A 19,665-nucleotide genomic window follows, 5' to 3' on the forward strand; every position below is an offset into this window, starting at 1 on the left:
GGTTGATCCGGCACTGGTGTCAGTGTCCCTGTCTAGGTAAAGCCGGGCTCACCCGGGAGAGCGAGATCGGGGCTACTCCGGTATACATTAGAAGGATCCTTCACCAAGAGGTGATAACAGGCGGCGCTTGCTTGCTCCGCACCTCTGGGGTTCTCCAAGCGGTAAACCTGCTCTATCCCGCGCCACGCCCCCGTTCCCCCTGCCCCCCCGCCCCCCAGCACCGCGAGAACGCGCACGCTCCCTTGCACCGCCCGTCGCCGGGCGCGAGGCTCAGCGTGCGCGCCGGCGCGTGCGTCGTGCGTGCTCGCGCGCGCGGCTCAGCGAGCGGCGCTCGGGGGCCCGAGGCGGCTGTGGCTAGGCGGCTCCGCGCTCCAGGGCTACTCGGCGTGACGGCCGCGCCCGTTCTGTTCCAGCCCGCCGCCGAGGCCGCTCCCGGGTCGCAAAGATGCCGGCCGTATCCAAGGGGGAGGGGATGCGAGGCCTAGCGGTCTTCATCTCCGATATCCGTAACTGTGAGTGTCAGACGCCGGGCGGGCCTGAGCGGGGGCGCGGCTGGGGGTCCGCAGGTGCGGCCGGGGGCCTGGGGGTTCGGCCGAAACGGGGAAGAGGGTATGGGCCGGTGCGTGGGTCGGCGCAGGCCTGGGAAGGAGGGCTGCGGGGTGCAGATCGCGCGGTGGGGCGGGGGTCCCGCGCGGGCGCTTAGGGTGCAGAGCGCGCGTCCTGGGTGCACATCTGGCGGGAGTTGGTTGCTTGCTGCGGGGGCCCAAACTGTGGTGGGGATAGTGGTGTCCCAAGTCCTGACCCACGATGGGGTGTGGAGTGAAGATTGGTGCGGGTGTGTGGGGCAGGGTCCTGGAGGTGCAAATCTGGTAGTGGGTTAGGCAGAGATCTGGGGTGCGGACCCCTGGTGGAGTGGTTGCATGTATGGGTTTGGACAGCTGGAGATTGCCTGTGGGTGTTCAGACTGAGGTGCGGAGCTTAGGTGTCTTGAGATCTAGGTGTAGCGATGGGAGTGCGGGGCGGGCTGGGGAGTCTGTGGGGTTTGTGGCAGTCGAGGGGTTTCCGGCCCAAGACGCCCCTCCCCAGCATGATGTCATCTTGGTCTTTCTAGTAATGGAGCCTTTAACCCAGCCTTTTCCAAAACAGCGTGAATTTTCTCTTTGGGCGGGGATAGGGACACTACACGTCTCTCGGACCTGATTCAGGCGGCATGTTGGGCGCGATGATTAGATCTCACCCACTGCGATTAAAGTGACTCATTCCCCCAGGGAACCGGGAGCAGCCGGGTGTGGATGTGGAAGCTGCGCCTGCTTCTCGCTGAGCAGTTCTGTAGCCAGTGTCCCCTGGGTAGAAAAAAAAAATCTGCACAAAGTGAAATGGGTCGGAAGGTTAAAGGTCACGAAGGGCGGGTGCCCAGGACTTTGGCTTACGGAAACTTCTGAGGGTTATCAGACACCCCCTTACTGCAGAGAAGAAAAGGCATTTTCCTGTCAGTTTATTTTTTACTTGGTATTCACAAATAGCTGACTCCATAAGTTTTGTTACTTTAGAGATTAATATGTGTCCTGAGGAATTTGGCCCTTGTGTTGTCACACTAACACTTCATTTTATACTGTATTCCCTAAGACTGTGTGCAGGACCCCAGCTTGCCTGGCTCTGTAGGACTCTGGAAGAGGTAGACTTCTGTCCTTCCCTGCTCTGCAAAGATAACAGGCATCCTTGGATCAGGGCTTACCAAAATTTTAGACAATAACATTCATAGTCATAATGCATTTGTTCTGAAAATTTTTGTAAGAAATTGCATGTATAAGTGTGTGTGTTGTGTGTGTGTCTGTGTATTCACCCACAAGCCATGGTGTCTTGTGTTGTAGTCAGAGGACATCTCAGAAGTCTGTTTTCTCTTTCCATCATGTGGGTCTTCAGTGTGCCAGCAAGTATCTCCCCCCCTACCCCCCGCCCCCAACAATATCCCCATCTCCATCCTTCTGTCTTCTGAAGAGAGTTACATTGGGCAGGATATTGATGGTGAAAGCAGTTTCTCACCCAACAGGTTACCACTTGTTAGACATGCCCGGTGTTTGATACGTGGTAGGAACTGGGTAAATTGGTAGAGAAGCCATCCCTATCTTGGCACAGCTAATCTTTGGGGATGATCGATATTTGTTTGGTGGGGGGGCACTTCTGCCTCTTGGAGGATGTTTGGCAACACCAAGTGCCTCAGTTGAATAGTGGTAAATGGCTCCTCAGAGGTGTATGGGATGTACAAGACTGAACCTAGAGGACCCGTTAGAAGATGGGGTATCTGGGCCTCCCTGGGAGCAGGTTTCTATGTAACCTAGCCATCCTCTCAGAATACCTTCCTTCTCTGCTGTCAGGGCTCCCATGACACTGCGAGTCTCTTCTGTGGAGCATGTTGTCTCTTCCAGGGGAGTCTTATGTCCTGCTGCACAGGAAGTACCAGAGCAAGGGCCCTCATGCTCTTCAGTCCACCCCGCCCCGTGCCCCTCAGTGTCTGGCATACAATATGTGCTCTGTGAGTGAGTCAGCTCCAAGCAAGACGCAGAAATTCTCACTCGAGCCGGGGACCAGAGCTGGTGTGAACATGATCCCTAGGCCATGGGGGTTGGGCAGTGTCACTACTCTCCCTTTTCCTGAGTTTGTATTTTCTCATGATGGGAGTGGGTGGTGGCTCTGTGGAGAGGGAGTGCTAGGTCAGCCCCCAGGGTGCAGTGCTGGATCCTGACTCTGGTACCATCCTTGTAGCTAGAAGCTGCCAGTCAGTGAGCCTTGGTTCTCAAGGGGTTGGTGATAAGCTGATGTGTCCTCAAAGTCTGTGTCATGTCTGTTTCAGCAGTGTTTTTATCTGGTGTCTCTCCGAGGGCCTGTGTTGAGTGAAGGCTGAGAGGGAAGGGTCGAGAGGGATAAAGGGATGTGGGAGCTGTGAGGTTCTGCATCTTGTTCGCGCTTGGGTTACTAGTTTACCCTCTCCCAACCTACTCCCATGTCATGGAGGCCTGCAGCTTTGCAGCTCAGGTAACAGACACAGTCAGTCTTTTTTTTTTTTTTTTTCGGAGCTGGGGATCGAACCCAGGGGCTTGCGCTTGCTAGGCAAGCGCTCTACCACTGAGCCAAATCCCCAACCCCACATTCAGTCTTATAAAACTAATGTGTTCCTTCCTGGTCTGCTTCAGCCAGGGCCTGTGAACTTAGTAATATGATTTTAGTGTGTCAGAACCTTGTAAATGCTTCTGTTTCTCTTGCCTTTATTTATTTTTATTTATGTGTATGTGTGTCTGCTTGTTTATGTGTGTATCATGTGCATACAGGTGTTGGGAGAGGCCAGAAGAAGGTGTTGAATTTTCTAGAACAGAACTGACAGGTTGTTGTGATCTCCCCAGTGTGGTTGGTGGGTGCTGGGAATAGAACCTGTGTCCTTTGCATGAGCAGCAACTGTTCTTTTTTTTTTTTTTTTTTTTTTTTGGTTCTTTTTTTCGGAGCTGGGGACCGAACCCAGGGCCTTGCGCTTCCTAGGCAAGTGCTCTACCACTGAGCTAAATCCCCAACCCCATGCAGCAGCAACTGTTCTTAACTGCTGGGCCATCTCAGATTGTTTCTTTTTTCTTCTTTAAATAACAACACATGCACACATACATACATACATACATACATACATACATACATACACATACACTGTAGCATGCATACAGGTGCACGCATGCATACATACATACTGTAGCATGCATACAGGTGCACGCATGCATACATACATACATACTGTAGCATGCATACAGGTGCACGCATGCATACATACATACATACATATATATATAGTGTATGAATTTTTTGCCTGCATGTCTGTCTGTGTGCCATGTGTGCCTGGTGCCTATGGAGGTCAGAAGAAGGCATCAGCTCCCTGGAACTGGAGCTGTCGTTGTTAGTAGCCATGTAGGTGTACAGAGTTGAACCTGGGTCCTCTTCAGGAGCAGCTGGTGTTCCTAACTGCTGGTTTGGGCTGGTGACGTAGCTCAGCTGGTGAGGGCACTGGCTGTCAAGCCTGCTGACCTGAGTTCTATGCCTGGAAGCCACATGGTGGAAGGAGAGAACTGACTCACCAAATTGTTCTTTAACCTCTACATGTACACTGGGCATGTTTGCTGTGGCACGTGTGCCCCACTGAATGTTAAAAAAGAAAAAAAATATGTTTCTGTTTGTTTTTTAGTCCAAGTTTTAAATAATTTCTTATTTTGAAATAATTGTAGATTCATAGGAAGTTCTGAAGAAATTGATAGGCAGGCCCTTGGCATCACCCTTCATTCCACCTTTCCTGATGTGGACATCTTTTGTAACCACAGTATTTTCAACACGGGAAAACCAACATTAGTACAAACCACTGGCATAATTAGATTTCATTATTTTGTTTATTTACTTTTTTTTTTTTTTTTTTTTTTGGTTCTGGGGATTGAACCCAGGGCCTTGAGTATTTCAGGCCTTAGATGTCAGTATTTTACTTGTAATCATGCATATCTGAGAGAGAGAGAGAGAGTGAGTGTGTGTGTGTGTGTGTGCATGCGTGTGAGAGATGCTTGTGGGTTTAGTTTGCATAGCTTCAAGTTGCTTGCACTTCTGAGAGACTGTTCTGCTCTGTTCCACGAAGCTCCCTAGCATTAGCTCTCATAGCCACACCCACTGCCTCCCACCATGGCAACCGCTAATCTGCTCACCAGCTCTGTAATTTTGTGATCTCAGGAATGTCACGTAAATGGAATTGTACAGCATGTGACTTTGGAGATTGGCTTTTTCACTGGTGTGGTCCTTGACATCCATGTAGGCTTTTGTGTTGATGGTGTGCCAAGGAAACCAAACCCTTCTGACATTGGGAGTACAAGTGACGCGAAGGAGAGCCATGTGGAACTTATTTAGCATGTCTTCCTCATTAGTTTTTGCAGTGCTGGGGATGAGCACTGTCATGGAGCCACACCCCCAGACAAGTGGCACTTGTCTTTGTGCACTGCTGTTGACTTCACAACAGTCCAATATGATTGGGGATACCAGTGGTCCCAACTAAGATGGTTGGCCTGACAGGGTTTTTGATCTTATTAATATGCATAAAAGCAATGCTCGTTCATGAAAATCTGGCTTTGATTTTTGATCTTTTACTGGGCTGCTTGTGGTATGATCCTTTCACAGTCCCGAGCAGTGGCAGCCAGTGAAGCTTCCCCTCAGTCCCTGACTTTGCAGTGAGCTGTGCGTCTGAGCCTGAGGCTCTGGGTTAAGTATATTGAGGGCCTTTTCTGCTAAGTATTTTCACCTTGCTGTGGTTTAGTGGGCACCTCCATCACAGGTTGTAGAGCATCTTTCTGTACAGTACTGACTGAGCATGGCATACTCTGAGAATTGACTGTCACAGGCAGGACTGCAGCAGAAAGACAGAGGGTCCTTGTAAGACTTGTCATATTGCTATGGGCAGGAAACTGCCCAAATTGCCATTTATCTCTGTGTGTGGAGCTGGGCTTTGGAGACTGTGTAATGCTTTTATCATGCTTGGGTGCCTTCTTAATCATCGTAGGAGCCCAGGTGAAGGAGGAGAGGGTGGGGCGGCCAAGCCACGCCTCTTCCGTCCTCAGAGAAGAGCATAGCGGCTGTGTATGGCAGGGTCCACTGTGGCAGATGCCCCTTTGAATTGTACTTCAGCATCACTAAGATCTCAGACAACTTATTTGGTCATAGAATCTCAGTTATTAGCCATAAGTTGGACATTGAGAAATGGAACATAACAATTCGAATTCTGTTTAAGCTTCTGTATAAACATTAAACATGAAGTTGGTACTTGATTTTCCTCAATAATGGTAAAGATAAATTAGACCTGGTCTGTTGTTGAATGTTTTTATTTAAATATTTATTTATTTATTTTTAAGATTTATTCATTTATTATATATAAGTACACTGTAGCTGTCTTCAGATGTACCAGAAGGCATTGGATCTCTTTACAGATGGTTGTGAGCCACCATGTGGTTGCTGGGAATTGAACTCAGGACCTCTGGAAGAGCAGTTGGTGCTTTTAACCATCTCTCCAGCCCTTATTTATTTATTTATTTATTTATTTAATTTTTTTTCTTTTTTTCGGAGCTGGGGACCGAACCCAGGGCCTTGCGCTTGCTAGGCAAGTGCTCTACCACTGAGCCAAATCCCCAACCCCCCTTATTTATTTTTTTAACAGGGTTTTTCTGTTTTTTTTTTTTTTTTATTTTCATTTTCTTTGACTTACTTTATTTGTTTTTGAGACAGAGTTCTCCATAATAGCCCTGACTGTCCTGGACTTTACTGGGGCCCAGGTCACTTTGTAGACCAGGTTGGCCTTGAACTCACAAGACCCACCTAAATCTGTCTCCCTAATGTTAGAATTAAAGGCATGAGCAACCATGCCTGACCGCCCCTTGTTTTAATGAAAAAAAATATTTTTTACTTATGTGAGATGGGGTCTCATACTGAGACTGACCTAGAACTGACTGTGTGGTTCTTGTTTGTTCCCTTCGCCCTCTAAGTACAATGTGAGCCACCATGCTTAGATATTTATTAATCGATTAAGGGCTTCCTAGGTAGCATGGACTGTCTCTGAGGCACTGAGATTATAGTCATATGCTATTATGCCTAAGCTTTTGTTGAGTTTTAAAAAGAACCTTCAAAGTTAAAAGCCTGTAAAGTTCACTCACTGTCTTCTCTCCTGATAGTCCCATTGAGAAGTGCTGACTTTTTGAGAAGAATGCTTGTCTTGCACATTTTCTTTTGCAATCTTCTGCATAATTCATATTCCTTAGAAGCCCATTTTGAAAACTTGTGACAGGATGGTGGTGAGGGATGAGGAAGGAAGTCTTAACTGCCATTCCTGTGTGCACTGTTGGTTGGGGCTTCCAGGAGATACTCACAGGAGCTCCACAGTACTTTCCCACCCTCAGGAAGGGCTTACACTGTTTTGTGACAAGTTGGCTCCCATTGGTAGCACCTTTCAATGTCAGTACCTAGCAGTAATCTCAATCTCCCGCTCCACCCCGCAGTTGAGACTTTTACTGTGTATTCCAGGCTTGCCTTGAATTCATGTGTAGTCTAGCTTAGCCTGTGGAGTGCTAGGATTGCAGGTGTACGCCATGCTTGGTACCTCTCTTTTCCTCTTAGAATGATTCTCTGTGCTTTGGCAACTGCTTGAGGCACGGTTCTTAGAAAGGCTGTCTCTGTGGGATTAAATGGCAGTTCCTTGGCTCTTTAAAAAAACAAATGAGTCAGACTAGAAGGGCAGATGAGCATCTGCTGGAGAAATGGTTACTTTGAAGCATTTTTAGCTTCATGTATGTGAGTATTTTGTTTGCATGTATGTCTGCATTCTGAATGAATGTCTGGGGCCTGAGGTCAGAAGGTGTTGGGTTCCCCGCAGCTGGGGTTCTGGATGGCTGGGAATGCTATTTGGGTGTTGGGAGTTGAACCCTGGGCCTTTGCAAGAAAAACAAGTGTTTTAAGCACTGAAGCATCTTCCCATCCCTGAATGGTATTTTGAAGACAGTTTACACGAGAAGAGCTGAAGTATGTGGTGTCAACTCCGGAGCAGAAGGGGCTGCACTCTGGTGGATCTCACCTGTGGCAGCTTCTTGAGCATGAGGCCTCCCTTGAGCTCAAACTTCAGGATTTGTAAGGTTCAAAAGTATTTTCGTTAATCTGTAGTAAATTAGTCAGAAATCTTGGTTGGGCCTAGACTGCCCAGATGGTTCAGAGGGATGAGGTGCTTGCTACCAAGACTGATAACCAGAGTTGGATCAAGAAAGAAAAAACAAAAACCCACTATCTGAAGCTGTGCATTGTAAGCTTTTAATTCCAGAGGCAGGAGGACTGTGTGTTTGATGTCAGCTTGGGTTTCACATTAAAATGCCATCACAAAGAAAAAAAAAACCCTCCTGAACCTGCAAAGCACAGTGGACTGGCACTGCCATTGAGATGGCAGGATGGGCGCCTGCCTGGTGATTTCTCAGATCTGGAGTGGTACCGACCGACACCCTGCCTGACGGAGCTCTCTGATTGGAGGTGGGTGATCCTACGGGACACAGAAATAATAAGAGGTATAAATGGTATTGGGCACTACGAATCAGCGATTCCAAGTAACTTTGGAGGACCGTGTGCTTGGGTGTGGCTTTGCCTAACAAGCATTCTTTCCAGTGGAAGTGGAAGTGTGTGATGCAGTTCCTACCTGCCTGCAGATTAATACGGTCTGGAATGTTCCCTCCCAGCCTCTCCGTGTGGTCAGCGGTGAGCTGCATGAGGTCTCATGTAAGGCCTGATATGGAAGATCATAGGAGCTACAAAGTCGAGTGGCCTCTTCCGGCTTCTGTATGTAGAGCTAAGTAAAAGTCTCCACAGTTGGGAAGAAATGCAGAGCGAAAGGCATTGGCTTAAAACACAAATGAGGGGGCTGGAGAGATGGCTCAGTGGTTAAGAGCACTGACTGCTCTTCCAGAGGTCCTGAGTTCAATTCCCAGCAACCACATGGTGGCTCACAACCATCTGTAATGGGACCCGATGCCCTCTTCTGGTGTGTCTGAAGACAGCTACAGTGTACTGATACACAAAATAAATAAATAAATCTTTAAAAACAAACAAACAAACAAACAAACAAACAAAACCACAAATGAGCAGAGTAGGTGTTCTGCACACTTCCAATCTCAGCAGAGGCCGAGACAGGAGGATCAATTCCAGGCCTCTCTGGGCTACAGGAGGACACCCTGTTTTAAACCAAGCCAAAGAACAAAACCAAATGGACGGCTTTTACTAAATCATATGATGCCTTACACTCAGATAACAAAACTGTATCAGGGTTTGCTTTCTAAACTTTCCTGACTCCCATGTGGTGGCCAGCAAAGGCTGACATGTCCGAAAAACAGTACCACACATGCAGTTTTACTCTGGTGTCTAGGATTCATTGGGTGTCCCTGTGCAAGTGTCTCATAATTAGCCCTGGCATTGTGTGGATGTGGCATTGTTAGGCTTGGCCAACATGCATACACTAGATAGCTTGTGAGCAGACAACAGTTTCACTGAGAAATAGTGCCCTGTACACAGAACACAGACCAAGAGAGCGTGGGACCTGAGGTCACAAAGTCACTGTTACTGTAACCCTTCAGGGAACTGGGTGGAGAAGGGTGTTACTCCCCGCACTGTGGACCCTAAAGCCATGAATTCCCTGGGCAACCTCACCCCTTTCCCTTCAGTATTCAGAACGGACTGGGGGACGGTGGGAGGGTTTGGGCCTGGGAATAAGGTTAGGTTAGGCCAGAGGGCTTCTGTGGGAGGAGCACAAGGTACGGGCTGGAGTGTGCTGGTAGATAGCTCGCCTGTGTTCCTTCTACTTGCAGGTTTGTTTTTGGTTTTGTTTTGTTTTGTTTTTTTTTTTTTTTTTTGGAGACAGGGTTTTTCTAGGTAGTGAAAATCTTTTAAAATGGTGAAATATGAGTATTTTTTAATATTTTCTGGTTTGCATATTTTATAGTTCAAAATATAGTTCTGAGTCTGGGTGTGGTAGTCTTTAATCCCAAGATTTGGGAGGCAGAGGCAGGTGGATCTCTGTGACTTTGAGGCCAGCCTGGGCTACACAGCCAACCTACATAATAATAGAGACCCTGTCTCAAAAACACAGACCAAAACAGCAAAAAAAAAAAAAAAAAAAAAAAAAAAAAAAAAAAAGCAAGAAAGCAAATGCAAATACATGTCTGAAGCTCAGCATTGTGATGCATGCTTGTAACCCCAGCACTTGGGAAGCAGAGGCAGGAGGATCAGGCTAACCTTGGCTACATAGCAAGTTTGAAGCTAGCCTTAGATTACTTGAGAACCTTCTTAAACAAAAAACAAAAACAAAACAAACCATAACAAAAACACCAACTTTTCCCCTAAAACAATAACAAAAACAAATTCAATAGCTTTTTTATATTTATTTTTGGTATAGGTGGTTTTTGCTGGTCATGGTACCAACAAATCAGAGCCCTGTTTTGAATCCCATTTATGCCTATAGACGTTTGAAAGTCTTTGTCCAGTTTGAAGTTTATTGGTACTGTGGGCTGTTGTGAGTCTATTTTCAAGGGTTCCTCTATAAGTTCTCTCTGGTAGATTCCTCACCACTATTAGTGAATACACATACCCATGGTGATGGCCACATTGCTTAGGCTGGCATTCCATTTCCTAGGTTCAGTCATTCTCCTGCCTCAGCCTTAGAAGTAGCTAGAAATACAGGTGTACCCCACCTTGTTGACTACATTCAGTCAGTTTTCCATGTTAAGCTTTTGTTGCCATATTTAACTGTAGCCTGCATTGTCCCTGCACAGGGTAGCAAATCCCTCTCTCCTACGAGGTGAGAGTGCAGCTGGAGGGAGCTGCAGGCTAAAATTACTCCTGGGAGCACCAGGTCCTTCTGCCCGAGGCTGCCTCAGCCTCTGAAGCTGACATTCGGTTTTTTTTTAAATTGGTTAAATTATTTATTTACTTTACATCTCATCACAGCTTCTCCTCTCTCTTCTCCCAGGTTCTCCCGCTCCCCTCCGTCCTCATCCAGCTCTCCCCCACTTCTCCTCAGAAAAGAGAGTCCTCCCATGGCTATCTACCAGCCTTGGCATATTAAGTTGCAGTAAGCTTAGTCACATCTTTTATTGAGGCTACACAAGGGGAAAGGGATCCAAAGGCAGGCAGGGTGTCAGAGAAACCCCTGCTCCAGCTTTAGGAGTCCCCACATGGAGACACCCAGCTGCACAACTGTTACCTGTGTGTAGAGGGCCTAGGGCTGTCCCATTCATGCTCCCTGGTTGGCCCCATGGGCTTGTTAGTTGATTCTGTAGGTTCTGTTATGGTGTCCTTGACCCCTCTGGCTCCTTCAATACTTCCTCTCCCTCTTCCACAGGATTCCCCAAGCTCCACCTAATGTTTGGCTGTGGGTCTTTGCATCAGTTTCCATCAGTTTCTGTGTGAAGCCTCTCTGATGACAGTTATGCTATGGACCTGACTTCAAACATAGCAGAATATTGTCAATAGTGTCAGGGGTCTCATGGCATGGATCTCAAGCTGGGCCAGTCCTTGGTTGACCCCTCCCTCATTCTGCTCCATTTTTTATCCTTGCACATCTTGTAGGCAGGACAAATTGTGGATCTAAGGTTTTGTGGCTGGGTTGGTATCCCAGTCCCTCCACTGGAAGTCCTGCCTGGTTATAGGAGATGGCCAGTTCAGGCTCCGTATCCCCCCATTGCTAGGAATCCCTAGGGTCACCTCATTGATTCGAGGGAGTTCCCATTGTCCTAGGTTTCTAGCTTATCCCAGGGATGCCCACCCCCCATTCCAGTTTTCTCTCCTAGCACTTTCCCCCTTCATCCCTCCTGTTCCCCCCCCCCCCCGCCCCACAGTCCTCTCCTTCCATCTACCCCCTTTTTTGGTTTGAGATCAGGCCTTAGTAGGTAACTCTGGAAGTCCTGGAGACTAGGCTGGCCTGGGATTCTCTGGGATTGAAGGTGCATACCACCATGTGCACACACATCCGCCCCTCACCCCCCATGCTTTGGAAGCTGCCGTACTTGTCATTGTTGTCCTTGTGGTGGGAGATAAGGATCCAGTTCTGAGTGCTGTCTCCTTCATACTCTCTGATTTATTGCACATCTAATGTAATAGGTTTATTGCTTTTAAAAAAAGAAAACAAGAATACGCAATATGGAGGTGTGCTCTTAGAACCCCGCACTCCGGAGGCTGAGGCAGGTGGATGGTGGGTTTGAGGTGAGCCATCTTCTTTCTTTCTTATACTTCCATTCTTATTTTCTTTGGCTTTGCTTGGATGGAGGCTGGAGCTGGAGAATCCCTAGGCAAATGCCCTGCATTAATAATATAGTAAATTCCAGGGGATTTTTCTTCCAGAACAAGATACTGTGTACTCCAGATTGGCCTTGATCCTTCATCCTCCTGTCTCAAGCCTCCCAAGTTCTGCGGTTCCAGATGCTACCACATCTGATCTGTGTTGCTGTGGTGGTTATAGTAGTGGTGCTGCTGCTGTTTCCTCCTCCTCCTCCTCCTCTTCCTCTTCCTCCTCCTTCTCCTCCTCCTCTTCTTCCTCCTCCTCTTCCTCCTCCTCCTCCTCCTTCTCCTCTTCCTCTTCTTCCTCCTTCTTCTTCCTCCTCCTTTTTTTTTTTTCTTCAAAAATAAGGTCTCATAATATAGACTAAGCTGCTGACTTTGAACTTAGAGATTTACCTGTCTCCTGAGTGCTGGAATAGTTTCCTTTGTTATGATTTTGGTACAACAGCATTTTTTAAAAAAGATTTATTTATTTTATGTATGTGAGTACACTGTAGCTGTCCTCATACACACCAGAAGAGGGCATTGGATCTCATCATAGATGGTTGTGAGCCACCGTGTCCTTGCTGGGAATTGAACTCAGGACCTCTGGAAGAGCAGTCAGTGCTCTTAACTGTTGAGCCATCTCTCCAGCCCTATAGCAACATTCATATGAGTGTTCTGAGTGTGGTGTATAGTTCAGATTTCTTTTTTTTTTTCTAGATTGTTAGTGTGCATGGGCACTGGATGGCATTTTTTTTTAATTAGACAGGATGGTGACACACCTTTAATAGCAACACTAAATAAATACATAAAATTATTATTATTGTTATTTTGGTTTTTCAAGGCAGTTTCTCTGTGTAGCCCTGGCTATCCAAGAACTAGGTCTATAGACCATGCTGGCCTCAAACTCACAGAAATCTGCCTGCCTCTGTCTCATGAATGTTGGGATTAAAGGCATGAGCCACCACTGCCCCACAATAAAATTATTTTATTTTATTTTTTTGGATTTTGAGACAGAGTTTCTTTGCATAGCCCTGGATGTTGTGGAACTTGCTACATAGACCAGGCTGGCCTGAAACTCACAGAGGTCTGATGCCTTTGCCTCTTGAGTGCTGGGATTAAAGGTGTGTATCACCACACCCATCTAAAAATAATTTTTTAGGTTACACTTTGCAACCCCTACTAGCCTGGGGCGCTCTATGTAGACCAGGTTAGCCTTATACAAAGATTGCTTGTTCTACCTCCCTAGTGCTTGGATTAAAGTTATGGGCCCATACCTGGCCTAGATCTACCGTGACACCATTCTGCCCTGTCACATTACACCCTGAGATCAGGCCCTGGTCAGATGCCTGCTCTCTTGACTATGGATGCCCCAGTTTTGTTTGTTTTTTGTTTTTGTTTTTGTTTTTTGAGACAGGATTTCTCTGTGCAGCCCTAGCTGTCCTGGAATTCAATCTCTAGACCAGGTTGGCCTTCAATTTAGAGAACCACCTGCATCTCTCTCCTGGAATTAAAGTCATGCGCCACCACTGCCTGGCTGATGACCCAGCTTTTAAAGATTTTTTTTTTTTTTTTTTTTTGGTTCTTTTTTTCAGAGCTGGGGACCGAACCCAGGGCCTTGCGCTTCCTAGGCAAGCGCTCTACCACTGAGCTAAATCCCCAGCCCTGCATGACCCAGCTTTTAAAATTGTTTGAAGTAGAGACCGGAGAGATTGATTGCTGGATACAAGCACTTGCTTTTGCAGAGGACCAGAGTTCAGTTCCTCGCACTCATGTTAGGTCGTCCAGAATGCTTGTAATTTCAGCTCCAGGGAATCAGGCATCCTCTCCAGCCTCCATGGCAGCCCCCCCTCACATGTGTACACATTCATTCTCTCCCCCCTTTTTGCTCATATGTACTATATGAAACAATAGACTTGTTTCTGCTGGTGGGTCTGCTTCTGGGCTGGCACATCCTGTCTCTGGTACCCGTATGGGATCTGCTGTCATCTTTATAGCCTCTGTGTCTCTCTGGTATTGTTCCTGTGCTAGTGATGCTTTTAGGCAGTTTGATTTATTCTGTTAAAGTTTCTATCCTTGAGATTTGAGCTTTTTAGACCAGTGGACTTATAGTTCTGAAGTCTGGAAGACAGATGAGATGATCTACTTAAACAGAGAAAAAGTTGATTTTTCTCATAACTTTGGAGTTTGCAGTCTATGAGGGGATGGTCCTATTGTTTGTGGTCTGTGGCATGGCAAAGGTGACACGACATCTCTTCATGGAGTGAACACATAGAGCAGAATCACTTAACTAAGCACCAGGAAGTGGAAGAGGTAGAAGAATGGGGTCCATAGTCTCTTGGGAGAGCAAGCCCCAGACCCAAAGACCTGCCCTGTGTTCTACTTTTTATACTTTGCTTCCACTTATGACCTCCCAGGAGCTCCAGGCTGGGGAAGAAGCCTTTATGGCTTTTGGGGGCATCCCAGATTCAAACAATAGCTGTAGTTTTCATCTGTTTGAAACTCGTGTCTGTTCTCTCACACACACTCGTTGCCCCATGAGATCCCCCAGCCCTCACGGATGGTCTTCTTTCTGTTTGCTCCACTTGCCTAAGTCCCTGGGGCTGTTCTTTCAGCTTGTGACCTGTGGTGCCAGGTTGCTAACATGCTGGGCACCACGAGTGCTCTCCCAGCTCTACCTTCTGCCGTTCACAGCCTAACAGCCTATGCCTGTTAGTTGAACTCCTTTCTCCTTATAAGTTGTTTCTGTTTTTTTTGTCCACAGGGTGACATTTCCTGCGATTTAGACATTGTGAGTCCCTCCTTAGTTTTGAATGATTACCTTGCCTATAAATATCACAGAACTTTGTTCTGGGCTGAAGCCAGGTCATTTGGGGGCAGTTTGGTCTGGTAAGGAAGGACCAGAGTAGCCTCAGGCCTGGGGCTGATTTCACTCTTTTCTCTCCCCTTTTAAGAGTCTTGTAGGCCAGGCTGACCTCCAACTTACTGTGTAGTGGAGACTGGACTTGAACTCATCACTTCTTGCCTCTACTTATTAAGTTCTGGAATTACAGGTGTGTGCCACAATGCCTGGCTCTTGTTTGAGGTGGGGTCCTTACCAGAAGAGGGCCACAGTGGGCTTCTTGCAGCTGAGAGGCTTCCTGTTAACCAGGGTAGCACCTGTCAAGTCAAGGATTTTCTTACAGAGTCCATCTCCTGCTCAGTTCAGGGAGATAGCAGGCCTGGGTTCCCTCTCTTTGACTGGAGGCAGAGCATATCTCTGTGTCTTCTTAGATCTTTAAGAGAGAGGATAAGTGTGGACCCTGCTAATGACCAGTAGGTTTTAGAGAGATATTTGTTACAAGAGAGTGGAGTTTGGAGGTCTGGGCTGGAGATAGGAATACAGGGTGCTGTTACAGTTGACATTTAAAGCTGGAGGGCATGAGGTCAGGCCCAGGAGGAGAGATGGATTCGTCCTTCTGGCCACCTGTGATGATTTGAATAGGTTTGGCCCCCATAGATTCTTGTGTTTCAGTGCTTCCCCTTAGGGAGTAGCACAGTCAGGAGGTGTGGCCTTATTGGAGTAGGTAGGAAGTCCATCTTGGTGTTGGCAGGCTTTGAGATTCCTATGCATACATTCCACACAGTATGGAATCAGAGCCTTCTTCTGGCTGCCCTCAGATGAAGATGTAGAACTCTCAGCTCCTCTAGCACCATGTCTGCCTGGATGTTGCCATGCTCCCACCATAAGATGATGGGCTGAAGCTCTGGATTTGTAAGCCAGCCCCAGTTAAATGTTGTCCTTTATAAGAGTTGCCTTAGTCACAGTGTCTCTTCACAGTAATGAAACCCTGGCTGAGACACCATCCTAGCTTACATCTGATGCAGGCTCTGTGCATTTCCCTGCTCTGACTGAGCAAGTGAGGCAGCTGCTGTGGCTACTGCTGCTGTTGTGTGCTGGGGCCCAGATTCAGATGCCACAGACTGCAGCATTTCCCCTTCTTTTAAGGATGTTGTAGGTGTGTTGAGGTGAAGAGGATCATAGACCAGGGAGGAAGTCTGGTGGGGTGGCTCAGGGGACAACAGTAGTTGACTTAACCCTTCCAAGAGTTTTTGGTCTAAGGAACAATGAGGATGGGTGGGACTGCAGAGGTGTTGGGCGTGTTGGCTTCAGGTCACTTCCTGACAGGTCCACTTACAACCATAGCACACCCAAGCATCATTGGGGCTTGGAAGATGCTCACTTAATAAAGTACTTGCCACAGAAGCCTTAGTTCAACTCCCAGCACCCGTGTAAAAAACTTCGTAAAGCCAGGAATGGTGGAATAGGCCTTTGATCTCATCACTGGAGAAGCAGAGGTAGGCAAATCTTTGAGTGTGAGGCCAGCCTAGTCTACATAGTGAGTTCAGGCCAGCCAGGGGTCTCTCAAAACTACCCCCTCCCTCCAATCAGCCAAACAAAAAAATTGCATGTGATGTGATGTTGTCCTTTTGCAGGGGACAAGCAAGGATTCAGTATGTATAATTTACAGAAATTTGCCTACCTCTGCTTTTGGAGTTCTGGGATTAAAGGAGTATATCACCATGCCTGACTGTAGTGCCAACAGTGGGAAGGAGGAAACCCAGGATTTCTGGAGCTTGCTGGCTTGACAGTCTAATCTACTTGGTAAAATTGAAGGTACAGTGGCAAAACAAAACACCAAGCTGGGAAGTGTTAGCCCACACCTTTAATCTCAGCACTTGGGAGAGAGAGGCAAGTGGATCTCTGTAGAGGGAGTTTATCTTAGGATTTTAGTGCTGTGAAGAGACAGCATGAACATGGCAACTCTTAGAAAGGAAAACACTTAGTTGGGAGCTGGCTTACAGTTTTAGAAATTTAGTCCGTTATTGTCATGGAGGGAAACAGGACAGCTTACAGGCAGACATGGTGCTGGAGAAGGAGCTGAGAGTTCTACATCTTGAGCCATAGGAGACCTTAAATCCGCCTTCAAATGACACAGTTCCTTTAAAAGGCCACATTTTCCACAGTGCCACTCCCTGTGGGTGAAGCATTGGATCACTTGAGCCTGGGGAGCTGTACCTATTCAAACAACCACATTCCACTCCCTGACCCTTATCGGCTTATAGTCATAACATAATGCAAAATGCATTTTGTCCCACTTCAAAGTCCTCATAGTCTACCACAGTCTCAACAACTTTTATTTTTTGAAATTTTTTTAAAGAATCATTTATTTTATATATGCGAGTACACTGTTGCTGTCTTCAGACACACCAGAGACGGCATCAGATCCTAGTACAGATGGTTGTGAGCCACCATGTGGTTGCTGGGAATTGAACTCAGGACCTCTAGAAGAGCAGTCAGTGCTTTTAACTGCCGAGCCAGCTCTCCAGCCCTCAACAGTTTTTAAAAGTCCAAAATTTAAAGTCTCTTCTGAGATTCATGCAATCTCTTTAACTGTAATCCCCTGTAAAATCAAATTAAAAAAAAAATCACATACTTCCAACATATGATGGCACAGGATATACATTACTACTCCAAAATATAGGGAAGGGAGCACAGTGAGGAAATACTGGACAAACTCCAAGCTCTGCATCTTGGATCTCTTCAGATCAAATGCTCTTCAGATCTCCAACTCATTTCAGCTTTGACTGTAACACACTTTTCTTTTGGACTGGTTCCACTCCTGTTAGCAGCTTTTCTCAGCAGGTATCCCATGGCTCTGACTGACCTCTTGGGGTTTCCAAGGTAATCCACACAGCGACCTTTCTGGGCCTCCATGTAGGAACACCCCAGCCCTACATCTGGTCTCAGTGGCTTTCCCTAATCTTGGAAACCCTAATCCATAACCCCTTTCTTTTCTCCTTGTTGACAGAATTATATGACTGAAGCTGCCAAGTTCTGTTGCTTGCTGGGACTGGAACATGGCCCCCTTTTTCAATTACATCTTCACCAGCTTTCGGTTTTCAATGATTTCCTTCACTGTGGAAGGTTGGCTGTTCTAGAGTTTGCTGTGTATACTAAACTGACCTTGAACTCAGAGATCTGCGTGCCTCTGTCTCCTGAGTGCTGGGATTAAAGGCGTGTACTATTATGCCTGGACCTAAGCTGTTCTTTAATTCCTTTTCTCAAGATGGGGCTGAGCTGGGTGGAGTCTTCCCCTGAGGCCACTCCCTTTATTCCATTTCATCACATGTTTATCTCTGAACACAGGACTTGGCTCCATTCCACCTTTTTAGTGCCCTGTTTCTCATTAATCCGTTTATTTTGAATTTTTCCTTTCACATTCTGTCTCTTTTCATCAAAATGTTCTTCATAAGAGTGGACAGCAGTAACCCCACATAATCAATAGTAGACTGTTTTGAGACTTCAAATGCAATTAGTCTGGATCTCTTTACTTTAGCTTCAGGCAGACTCTTCTCACAAGGTAAAAAAGCAGCCACGCTCTTCACCAAAATATCACAAGAATGATCTCTAGGCAGCATACTAAAATTCTTGAGCTAGGCTCCCGTGGTTCAAATCTCCCTCAGCACCACTTTCTTCTGTGCTACTAGGAGAGCCCATTAAGCAGCACTCAAAACATTCCATGGCTTTCCTAACCCCAAGTCCCCAAATCCACACTCCTCCAAGCAAAAGCACGGTCAGGCCTGTCACAGCAACACCCAGTTCCTGGTACCAGCTTCTGTCTTAGGGTTTTGTTGCCATGAAGAGACGCCATGAGCATGGCAACTCTTAGAAAGGAAAACATCTAACTGGGGCTGGCTTACAGCTCCAGAGGTTTAGTCTGTTGTCATCATGGCAGGAGCACGACCGTTTACCAACAGACAGTGGTGCTGGGAGGGAGCTGAGAGTTCTACATCTTAATCCACAGGAAACAGAAGGAAACTGTGTGCCACACTGGGCTTAGCTTGAGCATATGAGACCTCAAAGCCCATCCCCACAGTGACATACTTCCTCCAGCAAGGCCACACCTCCTAGTGTCACTCTCTATGGGTGAAGCATTCAAACACAGTCTATGGGGCCATACTTATTCAACCCACCACAGTGTTTCAGGACACCCTAGTCTACACAGAGAAGCCTTGCGTGTGTGTGAGGGCAAGGTGATGGTACCTGAGGGCAATCTCTAGCTTCTACATGCACACATGGGTAGGCACATCCACATAGACATATGCGCACATTCGCACACCTGAAAGTGAAGGAATGAAAAACCCTAGTTCCTGTGGCTCACAGCTTACCTGAATGAAGATAGTTCTGGGGTCTGAAAGGTATCTGGGGTAAATTCTCTTAACTTACCAAGCTATGTATTGGTTGTGGCTCCTGTGCAAGGGCTTAAGTTCCCTCCTTGACTGGCTATTAGTCTAGGGTGGGGAGGGTGGCTTAGTGTAAATATGGTCACCATATGACCAGGATTTCGAAGTCTCCGTGAGGCATGTGTCTAAGAGAAAGGATGTGTATATACAGAAACTTACATGTGAATGTGACAGTCAGGGTCTCACTATGGGTCTCACTGTGTAGCCTTGGCTGGCCTGTGGGATGTTAAATTATTAAGGCATTTATGTATGTATGTATGTATGTATGTATGTATGTATGTATGTATTTATTGTTTTTTCGAGATAGGGTTTCTCTGTATAGCTTGGCGACTGTCCTGGAACTCTATTTATGAACCAGACTGACCTCAAACTCACAGAGATCCACCTGCCTCTGCCTCCTGAGAGCTGGGGTTAAAGTTGTGTGCCACCACCTGACTTTTTTTTTTTTTTAAAGATCTATTTAATTTATTTTTATGAATGAGCATTTATATGTATGAGCAGTTTGCCTGCATGTGTGCCTCTGTACCTTATGTGTGC

General features: G+C 46.8%; 1 protein-coding gene across 2 annotated transcripts in view; it reads left to right on the forward strand.

Annotated features, from left to right (window-relative positions):
• The first annotated feature begins 292 nt into the window (after window positions 1-292).
• The window catches only part of Ap2a2 (adaptor related protein complex 2 subunit alpha 2), a 73,291-nt gene continuing 53,918 nt past the window's right edge, over window positions 293-19,665 (forward strand). The window contains exon 1 of one of the 2 annotated variants that reach the window (XM_008760010.4): window positions 293-512. In XM_008760010.4, coding sequence (XP_008758232.1) covers window positions 446-512 — 67 coding nt within the window. In that variant the 5' untranslated portion in view covers window positions 293-445. The remainder of the gene's footprint in view (window positions 513-19,665) is intronic. The other variant, NM_031008.2, reaches the window with a different exon arrangement.

The sequence above is a fragment of the Rattus norvegicus genome, chromosome 1, assembly GCF_036323735.1.
Source record: "Rattus norvegicus strain BN/NHsdMcwi chromosome 1, GRCr8, whole genome shotgun sequence".
Lineage (NCBI taxonomy): Eukaryota > Metazoa > Chordata > Mammalia > Rodentia > Muridae > Rattus > Rattus norvegicus.